Source organism: Phyllostomus hastatus, unplaced genomic scaffold (genome assembly GCF_019186645.2).
Source record: "Phyllostomus hastatus isolate PE091 unplaced genomic scaffold, TTU_PhHast_1.1 phas_contig_147, whole genome shotgun sequence".
Lineage (NCBI taxonomy): Eukaryota > Metazoa > Chordata > Mammalia > Chiroptera > Phyllostomidae > Phyllostomus > Phyllostomus hastatus.
In genome coordinates, this window is record NW_025333603.1 from 7,726,527 (window position 1) to 7,743,900 (window position 17,374).

Consider the following 17,374-nt stretch of genomic DNA (forward strand, 5'->3'; position numbering starts at 1 on the left):
CTGCTTTTTCTCTTGCAACTTTTAGGATTCTCTCCTTGTCTTTAAGCCTTGTTGTTTTAATTATGATGTGTCCCATAATAGGCCTTTTTGAATGCAGCTTGTTTAAGACCTCTGATTTTCCTGTGTCTTTTTCCTTCACCAAGTTAGGGAAGTTTTTGGTTATTATTTGTTCAAATAGGTTCTCAATCCCTTGTTCACTGTCTTCTCCTTCTGGTATTCCCATGATGTAGATGTTGTTATGTTTCATGTTATCCAAAATGTCTCTTAAGCTCTCCTAATTTTTTTTAATTCTTTTTTCATTTTGCTACTCTGCTTGGGTGTTTTTTTCTATCTTGTCTTCCAGATCACTGATTCAGTCCTCTGCTTCATCTAATCTATTGTTTATTCCTTCCAGTATAGTATTTATTTCAGGTATTAATCCTTTATTTCTGATTGGTCTTTTTTTATGGTTTCTATGCCTTTTTCATGCTATTGAGTATCCTAATAGTCATTACTCTAAACTTTCTATCTGATAATTTGCTTGCCTCCATTCCATCTAGTTCTTCTGGAGAATTCTCATGTTCTTTCATTTGGAGTCTGTTTCTTTGTCTCCCTACTTTGGCTGCTTCTGTATTTGTTTCTTTGTATTGGGTAGTTCTGCAAAGACTTTTGCAGGCCTTCGTCAGACACTGCTCGTGACTGGCCCTGGGCAACCTATTTGGACTGTCAATGATACACAGTGTATGGCTCCCTCTGCCAGACGCGTTTGTGTGCAGAAAGAACCAGGCTGTGCACCAAAGCAAACTTTTACCTGAACTGAGCCCAGGGGAGGGTCAGATAAAGTCTCAGAGCTCCCAGAGATCTGCCTTAGTTTTTAAACTAATCACTATATAGCCTCAAACTGTACTCAGCACCCTGTGGAGCTTAAGTAATTCCTGCCAGTGGGACTACTGCTTCCCCTCAGGCTGATGCCACTTGGGAGGGAGTGGACTGCCTGAGAAAGACAGCCTCTACACTATGGGGAATGACCTAGCACAGGAATCCTGGTGGCTATCCCTTCAGTTCTCTCCCCAGAGCCACCAGCCATAGACTCTCCTCCCACATCTCTAGTCCATTTTGCACCCCCATTGCTAGAGCCCAGAGTAAGTGGTTGCAAATGAAATTTTGTGTGTTGGCCCTTTAAGAGGCTCTCTGTGTCTGCAGCCATCTCTCCCTAGTGGACAGAAACCACATTGCTTTTCACAGTTGGATATTATCTGGGTTCCTTTCCTGACTCTGGCACTATAGGCTGGGAGACCAGCTTGGGGTTTAGACCCTACACTTCTCAGAGGGAACCTCCCGGCTACTGAAATATCCCTGTGACACCTCAGCTGCTGCCCATGGGAGCCCAGCCAACCCTCTTGCACCTCCTCTGTTCTCCCTACCAGCCTCATTGTGGTGAAGTGTTTTCTTTCATCTGTCCTTGGTTATAGGCTTCTCTCCAAATAGCGTTCAGGTTGTTACTTGCTATGATTCTCTATAATTTAGTTGTAATTCCAGATTAGTCCTGGGAAATTAGTGTAGCTTCCACTTACTCCTCTGCCATCTTGGGTCTCTCAGGACCAGTCATATTTTGCAACTAGTCATTACTCGCACTTGCCTATTGAGGTGCTCCCCCCAAAAAACAAGTTTAGGTAGTGTTACTGTTACAGAACAAACAAGGGGGGGCCTGTGACGATATACTATTATTAAAAAAAAGCCCCCAGGTCCGTCATGTCTGCCACCAGAGGAAAGACATCTCTCAATGCCAGAGATTCGTGAAAAGGAAAGGAAATGTTTATTTAATGCTATATAGACTTAAAGTAGTGACCTAATGTCTTCACCAAAATCCCAAAGTACCTTAAAACACCCACAAATAGACACAGTCCTTCCTTTCTTCCCCCTTTGCCCAGTCCAGAGTACCGTATCTCAGGAAAGGAAATAGAAGTCCATGGCTCAGGTAGTCCTCTGGTTCTTCCCAGTTAGTCCTCCATCTCGACTGGGAGACCTCCCTGGGTTCCCGGCACCCTCAGCTGAGTTGCAAGGATCTCTACTAAAACCAGGCGGTGGTTCCCCCTTCTAAAGCTGTGGGGGTCCCCACTCTGGCAAAGGCACGTGGTCCTCTCTCCCAGGGCCACGGGAGTCCCCACTCAGCCAAAACCATGTGCTTCTCCCTACAAAGCTGTGAGAAGGGGGAATCCCCACTCTGCCAAAGCCGCATAGTTCTCTCCCTCAGGGCTGCGGGAGTCTCCACTCTGTCAAGGCCGCGTGGTTCTCCCTCTCAGGGCTGCTGTGTCTGGGTTTAAATCCCCATGCCAATCTTCCTCTGCAGCCCCATTTCCGACTCCTCCCACACTCAGCCTCACATGCCAGAACTCATATCCTTCCAGCTTTACTGGGCTGCCATCATGAGTCTGGGCAGGTGTGGCCCCATGTCATGGAGCCAATCATCTCCAAGCTTCCACGCAGGAGCTGTAACTCAGAGAACCTGCCCCCCAGTTACACCTTGGTGGGGTAGTTACTTCCATTCCCCTAGCTCAGAGCATGGCCACGGCTATTTAACATATCTAAGCAACCGGCCAAAGGCTATAGATATGTTAATTGACCACTGCCAGAGGTTAGCTACAAAGCTGTTGCTGTGCGAAACAGCTCTCAAAGGCTCTGCTCCATGTGTCCCTTCCCCCAACCCACACCTGGGGGGTGGGGGTGAAGACATCTTAAAATCTCCTGGACACCTTAAGTTCTGGACCCCATTTCAAATGCCCATTTGGGGTCCCCCCTCTTGGCTGCACCCTGTAACATTACTTATTTTACTCCTCTCCCCCACAGTTACAATTAAAGGCTCTTAATAAATGCCACCATTAGGAAAATATTTATCTTATATTTATCTTAATTTAATTCAGTCTTACCCAAATTTTCTAGACCCTGTTTTTCATGGGGCACCAATTAGCATGTTTTAACATAGTAGTGTACAACAAATGACTCCTTGGGAAGAGCTGATATTGTGCAGCCTCTGAAAAAACTGAGACCCTAAGAGATTATGCGGTATGCCTATGGTTGCCAGACTGGCTGGACACATCTACACTAGAAGGCTGGTCACCTGACTTTTCACAGTAACAATGCCTCCCCTTCTGACCAGAAATTCTAACCCATGTAATTGCATTAGGAACTAGAATGGTTTTATTTTTATGATTATCTCTAGTATTTCAAAATCCTGTAGAGAAACGAAGTATTGAATAGTGAAATCACCTTGGTTACAGGGAAATTCCTTAGCATTTGGCCTCATTTTGCTGTGTGGTAACTGTTAGAATGAAATCAGTAAACTCTAGGAAGGCATTGTGATCTGGTCCTTGGCCATGACACTGAGAAAGGCTTTACGACTCTTCTGAAGGAAAATACAAAGAAATGACAAAAAGTCTCCCCTATTTTACTAATCTATATACGTATTCTTTCTAAAGTGTGTTTCAAGTAACTTACATAAATATTTGCAATTCAAATGAATTAAAAAAGAAAGAAAAGATATAGTATCAGAGAAAATAAAGGAAGATAAAATTGATGGTAAGATTAACATGTTGACAAACAGATAATCCAGCACAGGCACCAAATGCATGTGCTAGAGTTCTGTACATTTGTTCAAGACGAGCCACAAAATTTGTTCTATTCTTCTTTTGGGCTAAAACAAAGGAAATATGATTGTTTACATGTTTCGTTCTGTCTATAACATGAAGTAAAGGCCAGTTCCCCAGGAGGTACCCAGATTATTCAAGTAAGACCTTAAGCAGTGTTTCCTGTGGTTCACTTGAAGAAGAAGCTGTGCAGTATGGTGAATACTACCCCCAACTATATCCAATACCCATAATAGCAATAGCAAGTCATGTTATAAAAGCTTCTTATAACTTTATGAGATTCGAGCTCATAAGGCCAAAGCACAATTTAGTAAAAGCATCTCTGCAAAGGCCCAAATAATACAGTTTTCTGATGGTCCAGTTTAAAAGATGGATTTCATAGTAACTAGAGAAATGTATGAACTATGAAAGAATTTAAGAATTCTTTTCTGAGTATTACATTTTGCTACTGGGTTTTTGGTAAGTAGAGAAGGTTTCAGCTAAGCTTTTTGGCTCGCAGGTCTTTTAATGTCCTTATTCAGCAAATAATTGTTCATCTTCTGTGTGCAAAATACTAAATCAAGTGCTATGGAAGCTACATAGCAAGTGTGAGATACAGGCCCTGCCATTAAGGAGCTCACTATCTAATACAGAGGGTAGAGGAATACAAAATAGCCACAGGAAAAGATACATTATAAAAACTATTCAAATAGCATAGAATACTGAAGATTATCTGTGCCTAGGCAGGCAACAAGAAAGGCTTCACAAAGGAGGAGGCTTTGGAGGATTAGAAAACTTTGATGGTTAAATATGGAAGTAGAAGAATAGTGTAGATGGACTGATGAATAGATGGATGGGGAAGGGTAGGGCATGGGCTGGGTAATAATGAACAAAGGGAGCAAGCCACAGGGCTTCCCCAGGGAACAGTATCATAGACAAATTTACAACACAGTCTAATAATTAGAGCTCAGGCTAACAGGGCCAAGTTTGGGAGAGTCGTGGGTGAGAGAGAGTGGGCACAAAGCTGTTGCTCTTTTGCTGCTAGTGCCCACAAACAGAAATGAACAAAGTTGCATTTTTGCCTCTCTACCCAGAGTTGTTTCCTTTTACACTTTGGTGCCTCCTCAATTAGAAAATGTTAGATATTATTAAAGACCGTTAAATGAGAAGAGAAGAGGACAGAATTCAGAGCCTAGTACTTCCCGTCCATCTTCTGATTTGATCTTCACAACCCATTCTACTAAATGGATAAGGAGGAGAGTATCATTCCCATTGTACAGATGAAAAAAGTAAGATCATAGCAGGATTTAAAAGCCTATTTTAAAATTCTTACCTATCCTTAGCCTGGTAAAAGCAGAACCAGAGTTCTTATCTGGTATTCTTTCTACTTATTACCCCAAGAATTACTTTGAATAGATTATTAAAGTAAAATGGCTCTTAATAATTTACGTCTTTATTTTACATGTGCTTCTTGGCACGTAAAAATAACACCATTACACTGGGCCATGGGATAATCCCCCCTGCCGCCGTCATTATCACTGTCTCTTGTGCAGTTTTAGGCGCTAAGCTCTGTGCTGAGCACTTAGTAGACCTTATCTTATTGAATCTCTGCAACAACTTAATTTAGTAGCTGCCAATACATAAATATACTCATTATGATTATAGAGACCATATATCCACAATTTTTTAGATAGTTCCAACCTAGAGTATTTTAATGTTATCTTCACAAACCATTAAAATAGACTAGAAATTCTAGTTTCACAATATCAAAATCACAACCTACAGACTGTTTCTCATGTCCAACAGCAGTCCAGAGATTATATGGCTGAATTGTGGTTTAAGAAATATGATCATTTGCCTTGACTTACTTCATCCAACAGTGACACTAGTAAGCTAGTCATACTCTCTAGAAGGATATTTTGTTGCCAGGAGCAGAGAGTGGCTGCCAAGTTGGGTCAGACCAACTGTTACCGTGTAAGATCCATTCTCCTCCTTTGATGATCTCACCTGGTATCAGGACCTCAAATACTGTCCACACATTTTAATTCAAATTTATGTCTCCAGCTCTTCCCTTCTGCTGATTTCCAGACTTGAATTGCTAGCCCATCATCTCCACTTAGATGTCTAACAGACATCACAAACTTAACATGTTTTCTCCTTCATCACTGTTCCCTATCTTAATAAGCAGAAAATCTTTCCAGTTGTTTTGCGCCAAAACCTTGGAATCATTCTTGACTTCTCTTTCATTTCCACATTTAATGAGCATGTACTGTGGATTCTACCTTCAAAATATGTGCAGAATTCAAATGCTTCTGATAACTTCACTACTACCACCCTCATCCAACAAAACATTGTTAACCTGAGTGACTTTAGTAGCCTCCCAACTTGACTTCCACGCCTTCATTTTTGCCTTTCCTATGTCTTTCAATAAATATTTTTATTATTTTTAAAAAAATTTTTAAAGATTTTACTTATTTATTTTAGAGAGAGGGTAAGGGAGGGAGAAAGAGAGGGAGAGAAACATCAATGTGTGGTTGCCTCTCATATGCTCCCGGGTCATGAGGAATCAAAGCAGCAACCTGAGCCATGCTGGTCAGGGCTCTTTTTATTTATTTATTTATTTTTACTTTTTTTAAGCAAAATGTTTATTGGAGTGTTATATGAAAATGTTTCTAGTCAGAACATGTATATTAAAAAGCTCTATAGAAAAAAGACCACACATTTGCCATGCACCTTAAACATCACCAAAACAAAAGCCTAGACCCGCTGCAGTCCTCGAAGCCAGCTCCACTGCACATTGTACTGATGTGCTGGAGCACAGACATAAAACTTCTGGAGTAACTCTGCTGGCCTGGAGGAATGTTAGTCCCCTCTTGGATATGCTAATATGATCAGATCAGAACTGCAGGGTCTCTGTGTCAGAGCCTCAGTTAGGAAACTAACTGAACAATCTTGTCCTGGGTGGGTGCCCGGGCCTGGGTGCTGGACTTCATGTACTTGCGCAGGTGCTTCCCTGTGGACTCATTCACAGGTGCCCCCTTGCCACTGCTGGGGCCCCTGAGTCTGGTTTTCCTCTAGGAGTGGTACTGGGCTCAGTCACATGACAGGGGCTCAGAAGCAATTGGTACATCATGTTACTTCAAAAACCAACAATGGCTTCATATCTCAAAATAAAAGCTAAAATCTTTACAGTGATTCTAATCAACATCTTTGCAGATTTTTGCAGGGGACCTGACAAAGTAATTCTAAAATTTATATGAAAAAGGCAATAAGCCCTGGCCAGGTGGCTCAGTTGGTTAGAGTGTGGAGTGTCATCTCTTACACCAAAAGGTCACAGGTCCAATTCCTGGCCAGGGCACATACCTGGGTTGCAAGTTTGATCCCTGGTCAGGGTGCATAGGGGTAGAGGAAACAACTAATTGATGTTTCTCTCTCTCTCTCTCTTTCTCTCTTTTCCCTCTTTCCCTCTCTCTCCCCCTTCTCTCTCAAATCAGTGAACATATCCTTGAATGATGATTTTTAAAAAGGCATTATAAAACTGGGATAGACAAAACAGTTATGAAAAAGAAAAACAAAGTTGGAGCACTTAGACTATCTGAGTTCAAGACTTAATATAATCAAGACAGCATGGGAATTGGCAAAACGACCCCCATAGATCAATGAAACAAAACAAATAGTCCAGAAATAGACTTGCACATAGTCAATTGATTTTCAACAAAGGTGCAGAGGCAATTCAATGGAGAAAGGAAAGTCTTTTCAAAAAATTATGCTGCAATTATTTGGTAATCATATACCAAAAAAAAGTAAAAACACAAAGTGATAAAACTTTCAGTTTATACTTTGCATCACATGTAAAAAGTTAACTCAAAATGGATTATAGACTTAAATATAAAACCTTAAGTCCTAGAAAAAAACATAGGAGAAAACCTTTATGATCTAGAATAAGCAAAGATTTCTTAGGTGTGACACCAAAAGTATAATCTGTAAATAATAAATATCTAAATTATATTTCATCAAAATTAACAACTTCCATTCAAAAGGCACTGTTAAATGAAAAAATAAGCCACAGACTGAGAGAGAATCACATATCTAATGTTCAGAATATATAACAAATTCTCAAAATTCAATAATAAAACAACCTGAGTTTAAAAATGGGCAAAATATTTGACACTTTATCAAAAAAGATATACACAAGAGCAAATAAGCACATGAAAAGATGCTCAACATTATTTGTCATTAGAGACATGCAAATTAAAACCACAGTAAATACATACCAATTAGAATGGCTTTTTAAAAGAAAAAAGATAATACCAAGAATTGGCAAAGATGAAGAGCAACTGGAACTCACATATTAATGATCAGAATCATTTATGATAGTGCGCACACTTTGGAAAATAATTTGGCATTTTCTTATAAAGTTAAATATACACATACTTATATAACCCAATGGCCACACTCCTAGATATTCACATATAAGTGAAATGAAAGTAAGGCTAAAATTTATGTTTACACAAATACTTATAGTAGCTGTATTTTGAGTTGCCAAAAATTGGAAACAACCCAAGTGTTCCTTAGCTGGAAAAGGAATAATCAAATGATACACCTATACAATGGAATACCACTAAGCAATAAATAGGAATAAACTGATATATTCAACAACATGGATGAATCTCAAATGCATTACACTAAATGAAGCAGCTATTTATATATTTATGATTAGATCTATTGACATTCTGGTAGAAGCAAAACTAGGAACAGAAAACAGATTACAGGTTGCCTGGGGCTACGGATGAGAGAGGATTTTGGGGGGTGGTGATGGAACTGGTCTTTATCTTGATTGTTCATGATTATGCAAACACATATATTTGTCAGTATTTATAGAACTATACATTTAAAAGGATGGATTTTACTGTATTTAAATTATATCTTAATTTAAAAATGGGAAAAATTATTAAGTGGGCTGCTCAAGACCACATATGATTCAGTGGCCCATCCCCTTTGATTCCTCTCAAATTTCAGCTCTTACTCCTCTTGCCCTTTTTCTGCTCCCGCCTCATGGGCTGCCTTGCTATTCTTCAATCAACCCAGACACCAGAGTTTAGCAATTTCTGTGACTTCTGCCTATAATGCACCTCTCAGATGTAAATGTCCGTGTGACTTCCTTTCTCCTTTAGGCCTTTGCTCATTGAGGCCTACAATATTTGCTTCTTGAGGCTTACAGTAAAGTTGCGCTCCTTCCGTTCTACCAGCACTCTGCATTCTCTCTACACCTCTCATCACCATGTAACACGCACATAATTTCCTCTGCATGTATTTGTTATCTTTCTCCCATTCTACTAAAATACAGCCTCCACATAAGCAGAGAATTTTTCTAAATCTATATTGTTCACTACTATTTTCCCATTATCTAGAACAATGCCTCACACATAGGAGGAGCTCAGTGAGAATTTGTGGAATTAATGAATATTAGCTTTAGCCTATTTCACACTCTGCTTCAACCATCTATAAACTGCTATTTGATGGTTACTCATAGAAGCATAGAAGATCCTGTGTGCATGTATTCATGTATGCACATGTGTGCAAATTAAGGTGGTCTTTCATTCTTATTATAAAAGATTTGTGTAAGTGTATCTTTCCTGTTTAAAAAAGGTAATTGTGTAGAAACAGTCTTTTCTGTGTCTGTATTTCACTAATTTTTTAAGTCCCCATTTCTTATTCCTTTGATTTAAATACTCTAAATATTCAAGTTTTAGTAAAACAGAGACTCCAAGATCAGTTCATATATCCAATTTATACCAGGTTTTCTTGTTTTGTTGCAAAACTGCAATGCAGATTAAAAACTATATTTGTTGAGCAAACCAAACTGAAGTTTAACAGTGGTGTTTACTAAGGCTTCTATTCCAGTATAGATGTCCTTCATATATCATTGTTTTTCAACAGTGTTTACTTATACGAGGCCTTTGCTTTCAGCCAGTATGTTTCAAACTGAGCTACTGATATAGTTTTGTTCTTTTTTTGCCAGTAAAACTTGTGTATTTAGATCCCAAGATTGCCGACTTACTACCTAACGCCTCTTCATTGTTTCCCACATCGAACCAGTGGTGGGGGATGTCTGAGGTCTGTTTCATCCTGGGGAAAAGCCCTGGCAACTGGCTGCATTGAGGAGTAGACATTGTCTGCACAGTGAATGGAATAATGAGCTACTGTTGTTTATTCTTCTGTAGGATAATTAGTTGAGTTCAGACAATAATATAGCATCTGTTGTTATACTGTGCAGGGAAATGTCAAAACAGAAAGCAAGCAGACAGGTGGATTAAAGGGAGAACAGGAGGAGAAACCAGGAAATATCACATTAAGTACTGATTTAAAGTAGGTGCAAAGGGAATGATGACAACACCAAAACGACCATTGTCTGTTGAGCACAATGTGACAGTGTGAGGTTTGATGCCGGCACTTACTGAGTGCTGACTATGTGTCAGTACGTGCTAAGTGTTTTCCAAACATCACTGCTTTTTATATAAGAGCCTTCATGAGAAAGATGTTATTGGCCTTATTTCTTATGTGAAGTAACTGAAGTTCTTAAAGACTGTCATATGCCTAATGGCCAGGATTTGAACCTCTGTCATACCCAAAGCCTATTTCCTAATCGTATATTACATATAATTTAAAGATTAAAGTTTTTTAAACTGCAGTGTTAACAGTCAAGGTAGTGATTTAAATTTTTTTAAGATTTTATTTATTTATTTTTAGGGAGATGGGGAAGGGAAAGAGAAAGAGGGAGTGAAACATCAATGTATGGTTGCCTCTAGCACACCCCATACTGGGCATATGGCCTGCAACCCAGGCATGTGCCCTGACTGGGAATCAAACTGGCGATACTTTGGCTCACGGGCCTGTGCTTAATCCACTAAGCCTCACCAGCCAGGGTATGATTCAACTTTGAGAAAGGTAATTCTCAGGAAGGGGCAAAAGGACTTCTGAGATGCTTGCTCAGGGTGCTAGTTATATAGGTATGTTCCCTTAAAAAAATGTTGTCAAGTTGTACACCTAACATTTGTACACTTTTTCTTATGAATACTATAGTTCAATAAAAACTTTAAAACAATGGCAAAATGTATAATTTAAATATATCATTTAAAATATATCATTTTGAACAAAAGATAAAGCTTTACTGATTCAAATTTGGTTAGAAAGTTTAAATGTATATAAACATATATGAAAAATTAATGGAGAGTATCTGGAGTGATAAAAAAGGTTTAGAAATAGTGGTGATGGTAACACAACACTGTGAGTGTACTCAACACCACTAAATTATACACTTAAAATGGTTTAAAAAATTAATGAGTATAAACATTCAAATAATGGCAGTGGCTATCTCTTAATAGTGAATCTAGAAATTAATTTTAATGTTCTTATTTAATCTTTTTCAATGAATTTTATCACTTTTATAATCAGTAATAATGTTTTTTAATCTCAAAATATGGTTTTAAAGGACCACCAGTATTAGAAATAGTCAAATGATCCCATTTAACAGTTTAGCAAATGTATATAACTCTAATCCACAGAGGTAGTTAACCCCTACAAGCAACTCACAGTTAGCCTCTGAGGGACACATATGTAGAAAATTAATCTGAACAGATTAATTAAACCTTAATTGGTGCTGGAGTGAATTAAACCTTAAAGAAAGGAAACTCAGGATGATCAGTTCTTGGTTACTAGAAGGAGAGCCCATGAGATTCAGATTATTTTAGCTTTCGTTGCGTACCTTCTGTGTGTTTACAGCCATACTAAGCACTTTCACATGCATTATTTCAGTTAACATCTTAGTTTATTCTATCCCTTATCAATTATGTATTAAATGTCTATTTCATGTCAAGCACTGCACTTGGAATAAGAAGTAAGACACATTTCTACCCCTTAATGTAGCCTGCAGGCTAGTGGGAAACCCAGACTTTAACAAATAACTACGGTACAGCATAAGGCATGCTATAAAGACATAATACAGTGGAATTTAATTATGATATACACAGCATCATGTATTCTTTGGCTTTTTAATATCTGATAGCATTACTGAAATGGTTTAATACTTGGAAATATCCAGCTGATACTCATTGCTGACCCAGGACACCAATATTAAATGAACTGCTACTCATGCTGTCCAAAAAATCAAAAATAAATAGTTTAACTTCCTGTAATTTTTTAACTATATTTCTTATGTCTCCATTTCTGAGTATCAGCTTCCCCACATAAAAAATGAGAGTATGGTACTATTTCACTAGCACAATCCCAAACAACCATTAACTGAAGCTTCTTGTATATCAGACAGCACATTGGGGACTTTATATTGTATATATAATTCCCATATTTTCCCCTATAAGATAGGTGATATTATATTATCCAGTGACGCCAGGAGGAATATAGCTTTCTTTACACACTGCAGAAATTCTTAAGGTTTTTTTGAACATACACTTTAGTATTAGAATAAAATTCTCCTGAATGACACAAATTAATTTCTTATCTATACTAGTGTGTTAGCAAACTTTGTTTTTTCTGTTGGTATTTTAAACACATTTTTAAACAGATAACAATTTACATAAGTCAGAAGTCAAAAATATAAAAAGGCTTTGGAAGCAGCCTAAGTGTCTACCAGGAGATGAGCAGATAAAAAGGCTATGGCACATTTATACGATGAAATGCTACTCAGCCATAAAAAAGGAAGGATCTCTTATCCTTTGCAACAGCATGGATGGGCCTGGAGAGCATCATGTTAAGTGAAATAAACCAGTCAGAGAAAGACAAGTATTATATTATTTATAATTGAGAGCAGGCTGAGAGCTGTCAAGGGGCACAGGGATGGGGAGCTGCATGAGGGGGTTGCTGGAGGGATTGAGCAAAAAAAGAAAGAGAGAGAAGGAAACTCATGGACAGAGACAACAGTGTGCTGATTGCCCAGGAGAGAGAGGGATGGAGGGAGTCGGGCGGGTAAATGGTAATGGATGGAGACTTGACTTGGGCTGGTGAACAAACAATATAGTGAACAGATGATGTATTGTAGAAGTGTGCACCTGTAACCTGTATAATTTTGTTAACTAGTGTCACCCCAGTAAATTCAATAAAAAGAAAAGAAAAATTCAATCATATTCTGCTAATGGAAACTTAATTCAACTGTATAAAATATTTCTCATCCCATCCTCAGTTCATATTATTCTTCCACATTAAATGCCATTTGATATTATGAAACATCCAACAGTGACATCTGATAAAGGTTTTTTGCTAATAGCCAGATTCCTGCTTTTTTTCTAAGAATGTTGGTCCTGACTGGTAGTTGAATTAGCTTCTAAGCAGCTTGGGGCATACACCTATTCTTGCCATTAATGAATTTTTAAATAAATAATTATTCTTTATACATATGCACATATTCAGAAAATACTGTCACCATATCTGTTTCTAAAATTTTTTATCACCCCAAACAAAATCTTTGTATTCCATTTTAGTATATTATCCAGTATCTACAAACTCTTAAATTATTTCTATTTGGGAAATGTATGTTTTTCAAATATAAATAGTTGGTATATGTGTGTGGTTTATAAATGCCTCTTATAGTATTTTGTACCTAAAATTTTGTATCCTCTTATTTTGTATCCTAAAAATGAAGCAACTGGGTATTTGATAGCTCTTTCCTCAATCACAAATACCCAAGTCTGTCAGTTTAAAAAATAAATTACCTGTTTTTCCTATGGAGTTACCAGTCAACTTAATATGTGTGTCATCAAGGTGAGATTCATTTTAATTGTCACTTGGGCCTAACACAGCAATTTTCAACTGGTGTGCTGCAAGAAGTTTTAAAACATGCAACACCTGACTATTTAGTCAGGGACACTGTCCTCTTTTCCCTTAGATTGTCACATAAAAAAATGACAACAGGCAACACACAATGATACCTGTTCGGTGGGAACACCCTAACTTGAACCATAAATGCATAGGTTGTATGAGTTGCGTCTTACTGATCACATTACATAATAAGATTGTGTCTGATTGCACCTGATTTTTTTAAAATCACTTTGGAGCAAAAAGGGTAGGTAATTACTGTTTTTTAAATCAATCAAAATTATACATACTTGTTGTCAGATTGGCAAAAAATACTTTTTTGGTGTCCCGCAGAATTTTAGTAGTTTATGTGTGCCATGGGATGAAAAGGGGTGAAAATTGCTTGTATAATATTCAGTAAATGAAAAACACATTTCTATAGTTCAGACTTTAGGCTTGGTTAATAAATGGACAACAACTTTTTAATGAGTTTCAAGAAAGCAGCAGCTTTTTTCTAGTCTCTCTGTCCTCCTCTCCCCGCAGTTACTTTGATCACATAGTTTAACACTTGGTTTTTGCTCTCCTCAGGCCATTCGGCTCTCCTTAGAGCAAGCCCTGCCTCCAGAGCCAAAAGAAGAAGATGCTGAGCCTGTTAGCAAATTGCGGATCCGGACCCCCAGTGGAGAGTTCCTGGAGCGGCGTTTCCTGGCCAGCAATAAGCTCCAGATTGTCTTTGATTTTGTAGCTTCCAAAGGATTTCCATGGGATGAATTCAAGTTACTGAGCACCTTTCCTCGGAGAGACGTAAGTTCCTGTGCCTGTCTTGGGAAGTGTGTCCAGGTGGGAGGTATCCCATGATTAGGGCTAGACAAAGCCGTCTAAGGAAAGTCCCATGGTACAGCCTGCTACAAGACCACACACCCATCAGTTCTTCATTGTCCTGCGCACCATCTTTCTCTGGGGAAAGTATGCTCTCCAGGCCAGCAGATATATGCCCAGTAGCCCATGCTAGCATTTAAGTACTAGGTCTTTCTTTTTTCCCAGCTATTTCCTCTGTTCCACCATCATACAGGTTTTCCCAAGGTATCATCTCTGTATACCTCAGAATAGATCTGAAAATTGTGTGTTTAAACACCTTAACAGTTAGATCAAGGTCAATGATTGTAGGTTTACTAAGAACAAGTCATGTTAAACCAAGAGTATTTTGTTATTAGCATGGGAAGGCAGGAATCACGACCTATATTCACTTCAAATCTGCATTTCAGTAAGAGATTTAATAGTCTCACATAGTATTCTGAGGCAAAGTAGAGAGATAAACAAACAGGTGGGTTCATTGCTGATTAAATGGTGGTGTCCAGAAAGTGTTGACTAAGAGACTGCCCTCTCCTTAGAGGAGACCAAGAGGTTTTATATTTAATCTTTATTATTCAACTGTGCTTATTAGCAACTTAAATGAAGACAGTGTCAGATTTTTGGATCATGGAAAGTAAGGTTGAAGAAAATACTAAAATACTAAAACAATAGACAAAAATGAGCCTAGAGAAATATTATAGACCTATAGAGAGATAGATTACTATGTTGGGTTTAGAAAATCAATTGCTCAAGTTTGGAATGGAAAGACCATGCTTTATGGAGATTATGGTTTACTTAAGCTGAATACAAGGTCTGTCCAGAAGGTATCCAGCCATTTAATATGAAAAATAGAGACATTTATTGAAGAAGATGTAAGATAAAAGAAACATTGTACATAGGACAAGGACAACTCTGTCCCCTTCAAAGTAGGCACCTTGGGACCTCACACAGTTCTCCCAGTCACCCACCATCAGCTGCCCATCGTATTTTCCTGAATTTCACCGACACTCTGAAATCTTTTCCCTTTAAAAGGTGATTTTAGTTTGGGAAAAGCCAGAAGTCTCAGGGCACCAAATCTGGGCTGTAGTGGGAGCTGAGTCACCTGGGTGATTCAATGTTTTGCAAAAAACTCTGCACGAGATGTAATGCGTGAGTGGGTGCATTGTCATGATGAAGCTGCCAATCATTCATTACATCATCCCCAAAAGCTGTCTGAATCATCCAAATAGTTTCTGGGGAGGAATGTTGAAGCTGAACGCAAAATTTGATGCAGATTCATTGAATCATTTTGAATGTGACGGCCACACAGTACACATGCTTACTTAACAGCATCTACTGCCCCCACTCACTAGTACAGTGAAGTCATCATTGTTCACGCATGTGCATTCCAGTACATTCTCCTTGGCTGCCAGGTTCTATCGATGTCGTGCAAACAGTTCTCATTGTATTAACGATGGCTTGACTTTTTCCAGACAGACCTTGTATACATTAATAATGTGTTTTATGTGCCAAGAAAAAGCTAGCTATATTTTTAGAGTTACAATCTTAAAAGTCCAGCAAGAGGATAACTTGATGGTCCTATTCAGCACTCTACTAAAATAAACTACCCCTGAAAGAGTCCTTAGACTCCATGCTGAAGTGTGAAGAAACAGAAGCATGTTTAGAGCAGGGCTGACAGGAAGGTGAGGGAACTGGAAATTGTATCATTAAAGGAACATTTCCTCTAGAGAAGGAAAGGCCACGGGAGATGTGATTGTTGTCTTCACTAACTGAAGGCCTGCCATGAAAAATGGGATCTGACTTCAAGGCTCCAGTGACAGGAGTGGGACCAGTCAGTTGAAAGTTACAGGAGATAAGAAAGTATCCTGTAAAAAAGTATAATATTTTCTAAGAGAGGAATGTCTTGTGTTGTAAGGTAGTGATTTTTCTTTCTTTCTTTTTTTTGATTTTTCTATCATTGGAGATATTCTAACACTAGAGAATGATCCCTTTTCAGCAATAATGGATATATATTGGAGAAGGACTCATTCTTGATGTTCCTACTTTATATGGGATGGGGCTTGGACTAGCTTACCATTAAAATACATAGTAAATCTTAATATTCTGTGATGTTATTATGACTGAGTAGTACAAAGTTTAGTAACCTGGACTTTCCTTAACACACAAAAAAAACAAGAATTTAGTTAACATTCATCTCAGTCCTTCACATTGGCTGTGAGATTTGCAGGATAGAGACAGAAACCAGTGACGAGTTTACCTCCCCCACTCAGCCACAACACTAGGCAGGATGAGGATCCTACTATCACTTGTGTCTAAATCCAGGGGACTAGAGTGGACCCCAGGTGCTAGCGTTGGCCTGTCTCTCACTAGCTCACCTACTGCTCCAAAATCTTCCTCTTTGTTCATGTGCTATACAATGTACAAATGTGCACAGGGAACACAGGTGCACATGCTGTGTGAACCACACATCCCAGTACCTTAAATTCTATCACTGTAGTTGAACTCTAAATGTGTGAAGCTTAGAGAAGAGCCACTATTAAGGGGTTCAAGATCAGCCTGTGTTCTATGATGAACGTCTCACCGTGAAGAATTTATAAAACTTACAAGCTAAATTAGTCCTTCCTAACCCTTGTTTTGTTTTGTTTTTCAGTCGAGGTACAATTGACGTATGACTTTTTATTTGTTAGTGTCAGGTGTGCAACGTAAGGATTTGACATTTGTGTATTTGCAAATGAACACCACAGTAAGTCTAGTTGACATCAGTCACCATACGTTGTTACTACAATCCTTGGTTACTTTCACTCCCCTTCTGGGCCTCATCTGTAAAATGGAAGAACTAGAAGAGATGGAGTCTAAGGACCTTCCTGGCTTTTGAAATTAAACTTTCTTTTCTTAAAAATTAATTTTTAAACCTACTCTTGGGGGTGGGGTAGGAGGAGGAATCTCTTAAGAGGATCTGGGTTTTATGACCAGTGTTAATGACAGGTTAAAAATGTGGACTGTTGCAAGTAGGGGAACTGAAGTGAAAGACAGAGGGTCCTTGGGAAGAAGAAGCTTCTTGGGCCTGCTTGCCTTGAACTTTACTGGCCAAGAATTCAGCCTCTTCAGTGCAG

General features: G+C 38.6%; 1 protein-coding gene across 1 annotated transcript in view; it reads left to right on the plus strand.

Annotated features, from left to right (window-relative positions):
- The window catches only part of FAF1 (Fas associated factor 1), a 412,428-nt gene that overhangs the window by 355,402 nt on the left and 39,652 nt on the right, over positions 1-17,374 (plus strand). Inside the window, exon 18 of the mRNA XM_045857312.1 lies at positions 13,998-14,213. Coding sequence (XP_045713268.1) covers positions 13,998-14,213 — 216 coding nt within the window. The remainder of the gene's footprint in view (positions 1-13,997; positions 14,214-17,374) is intronic.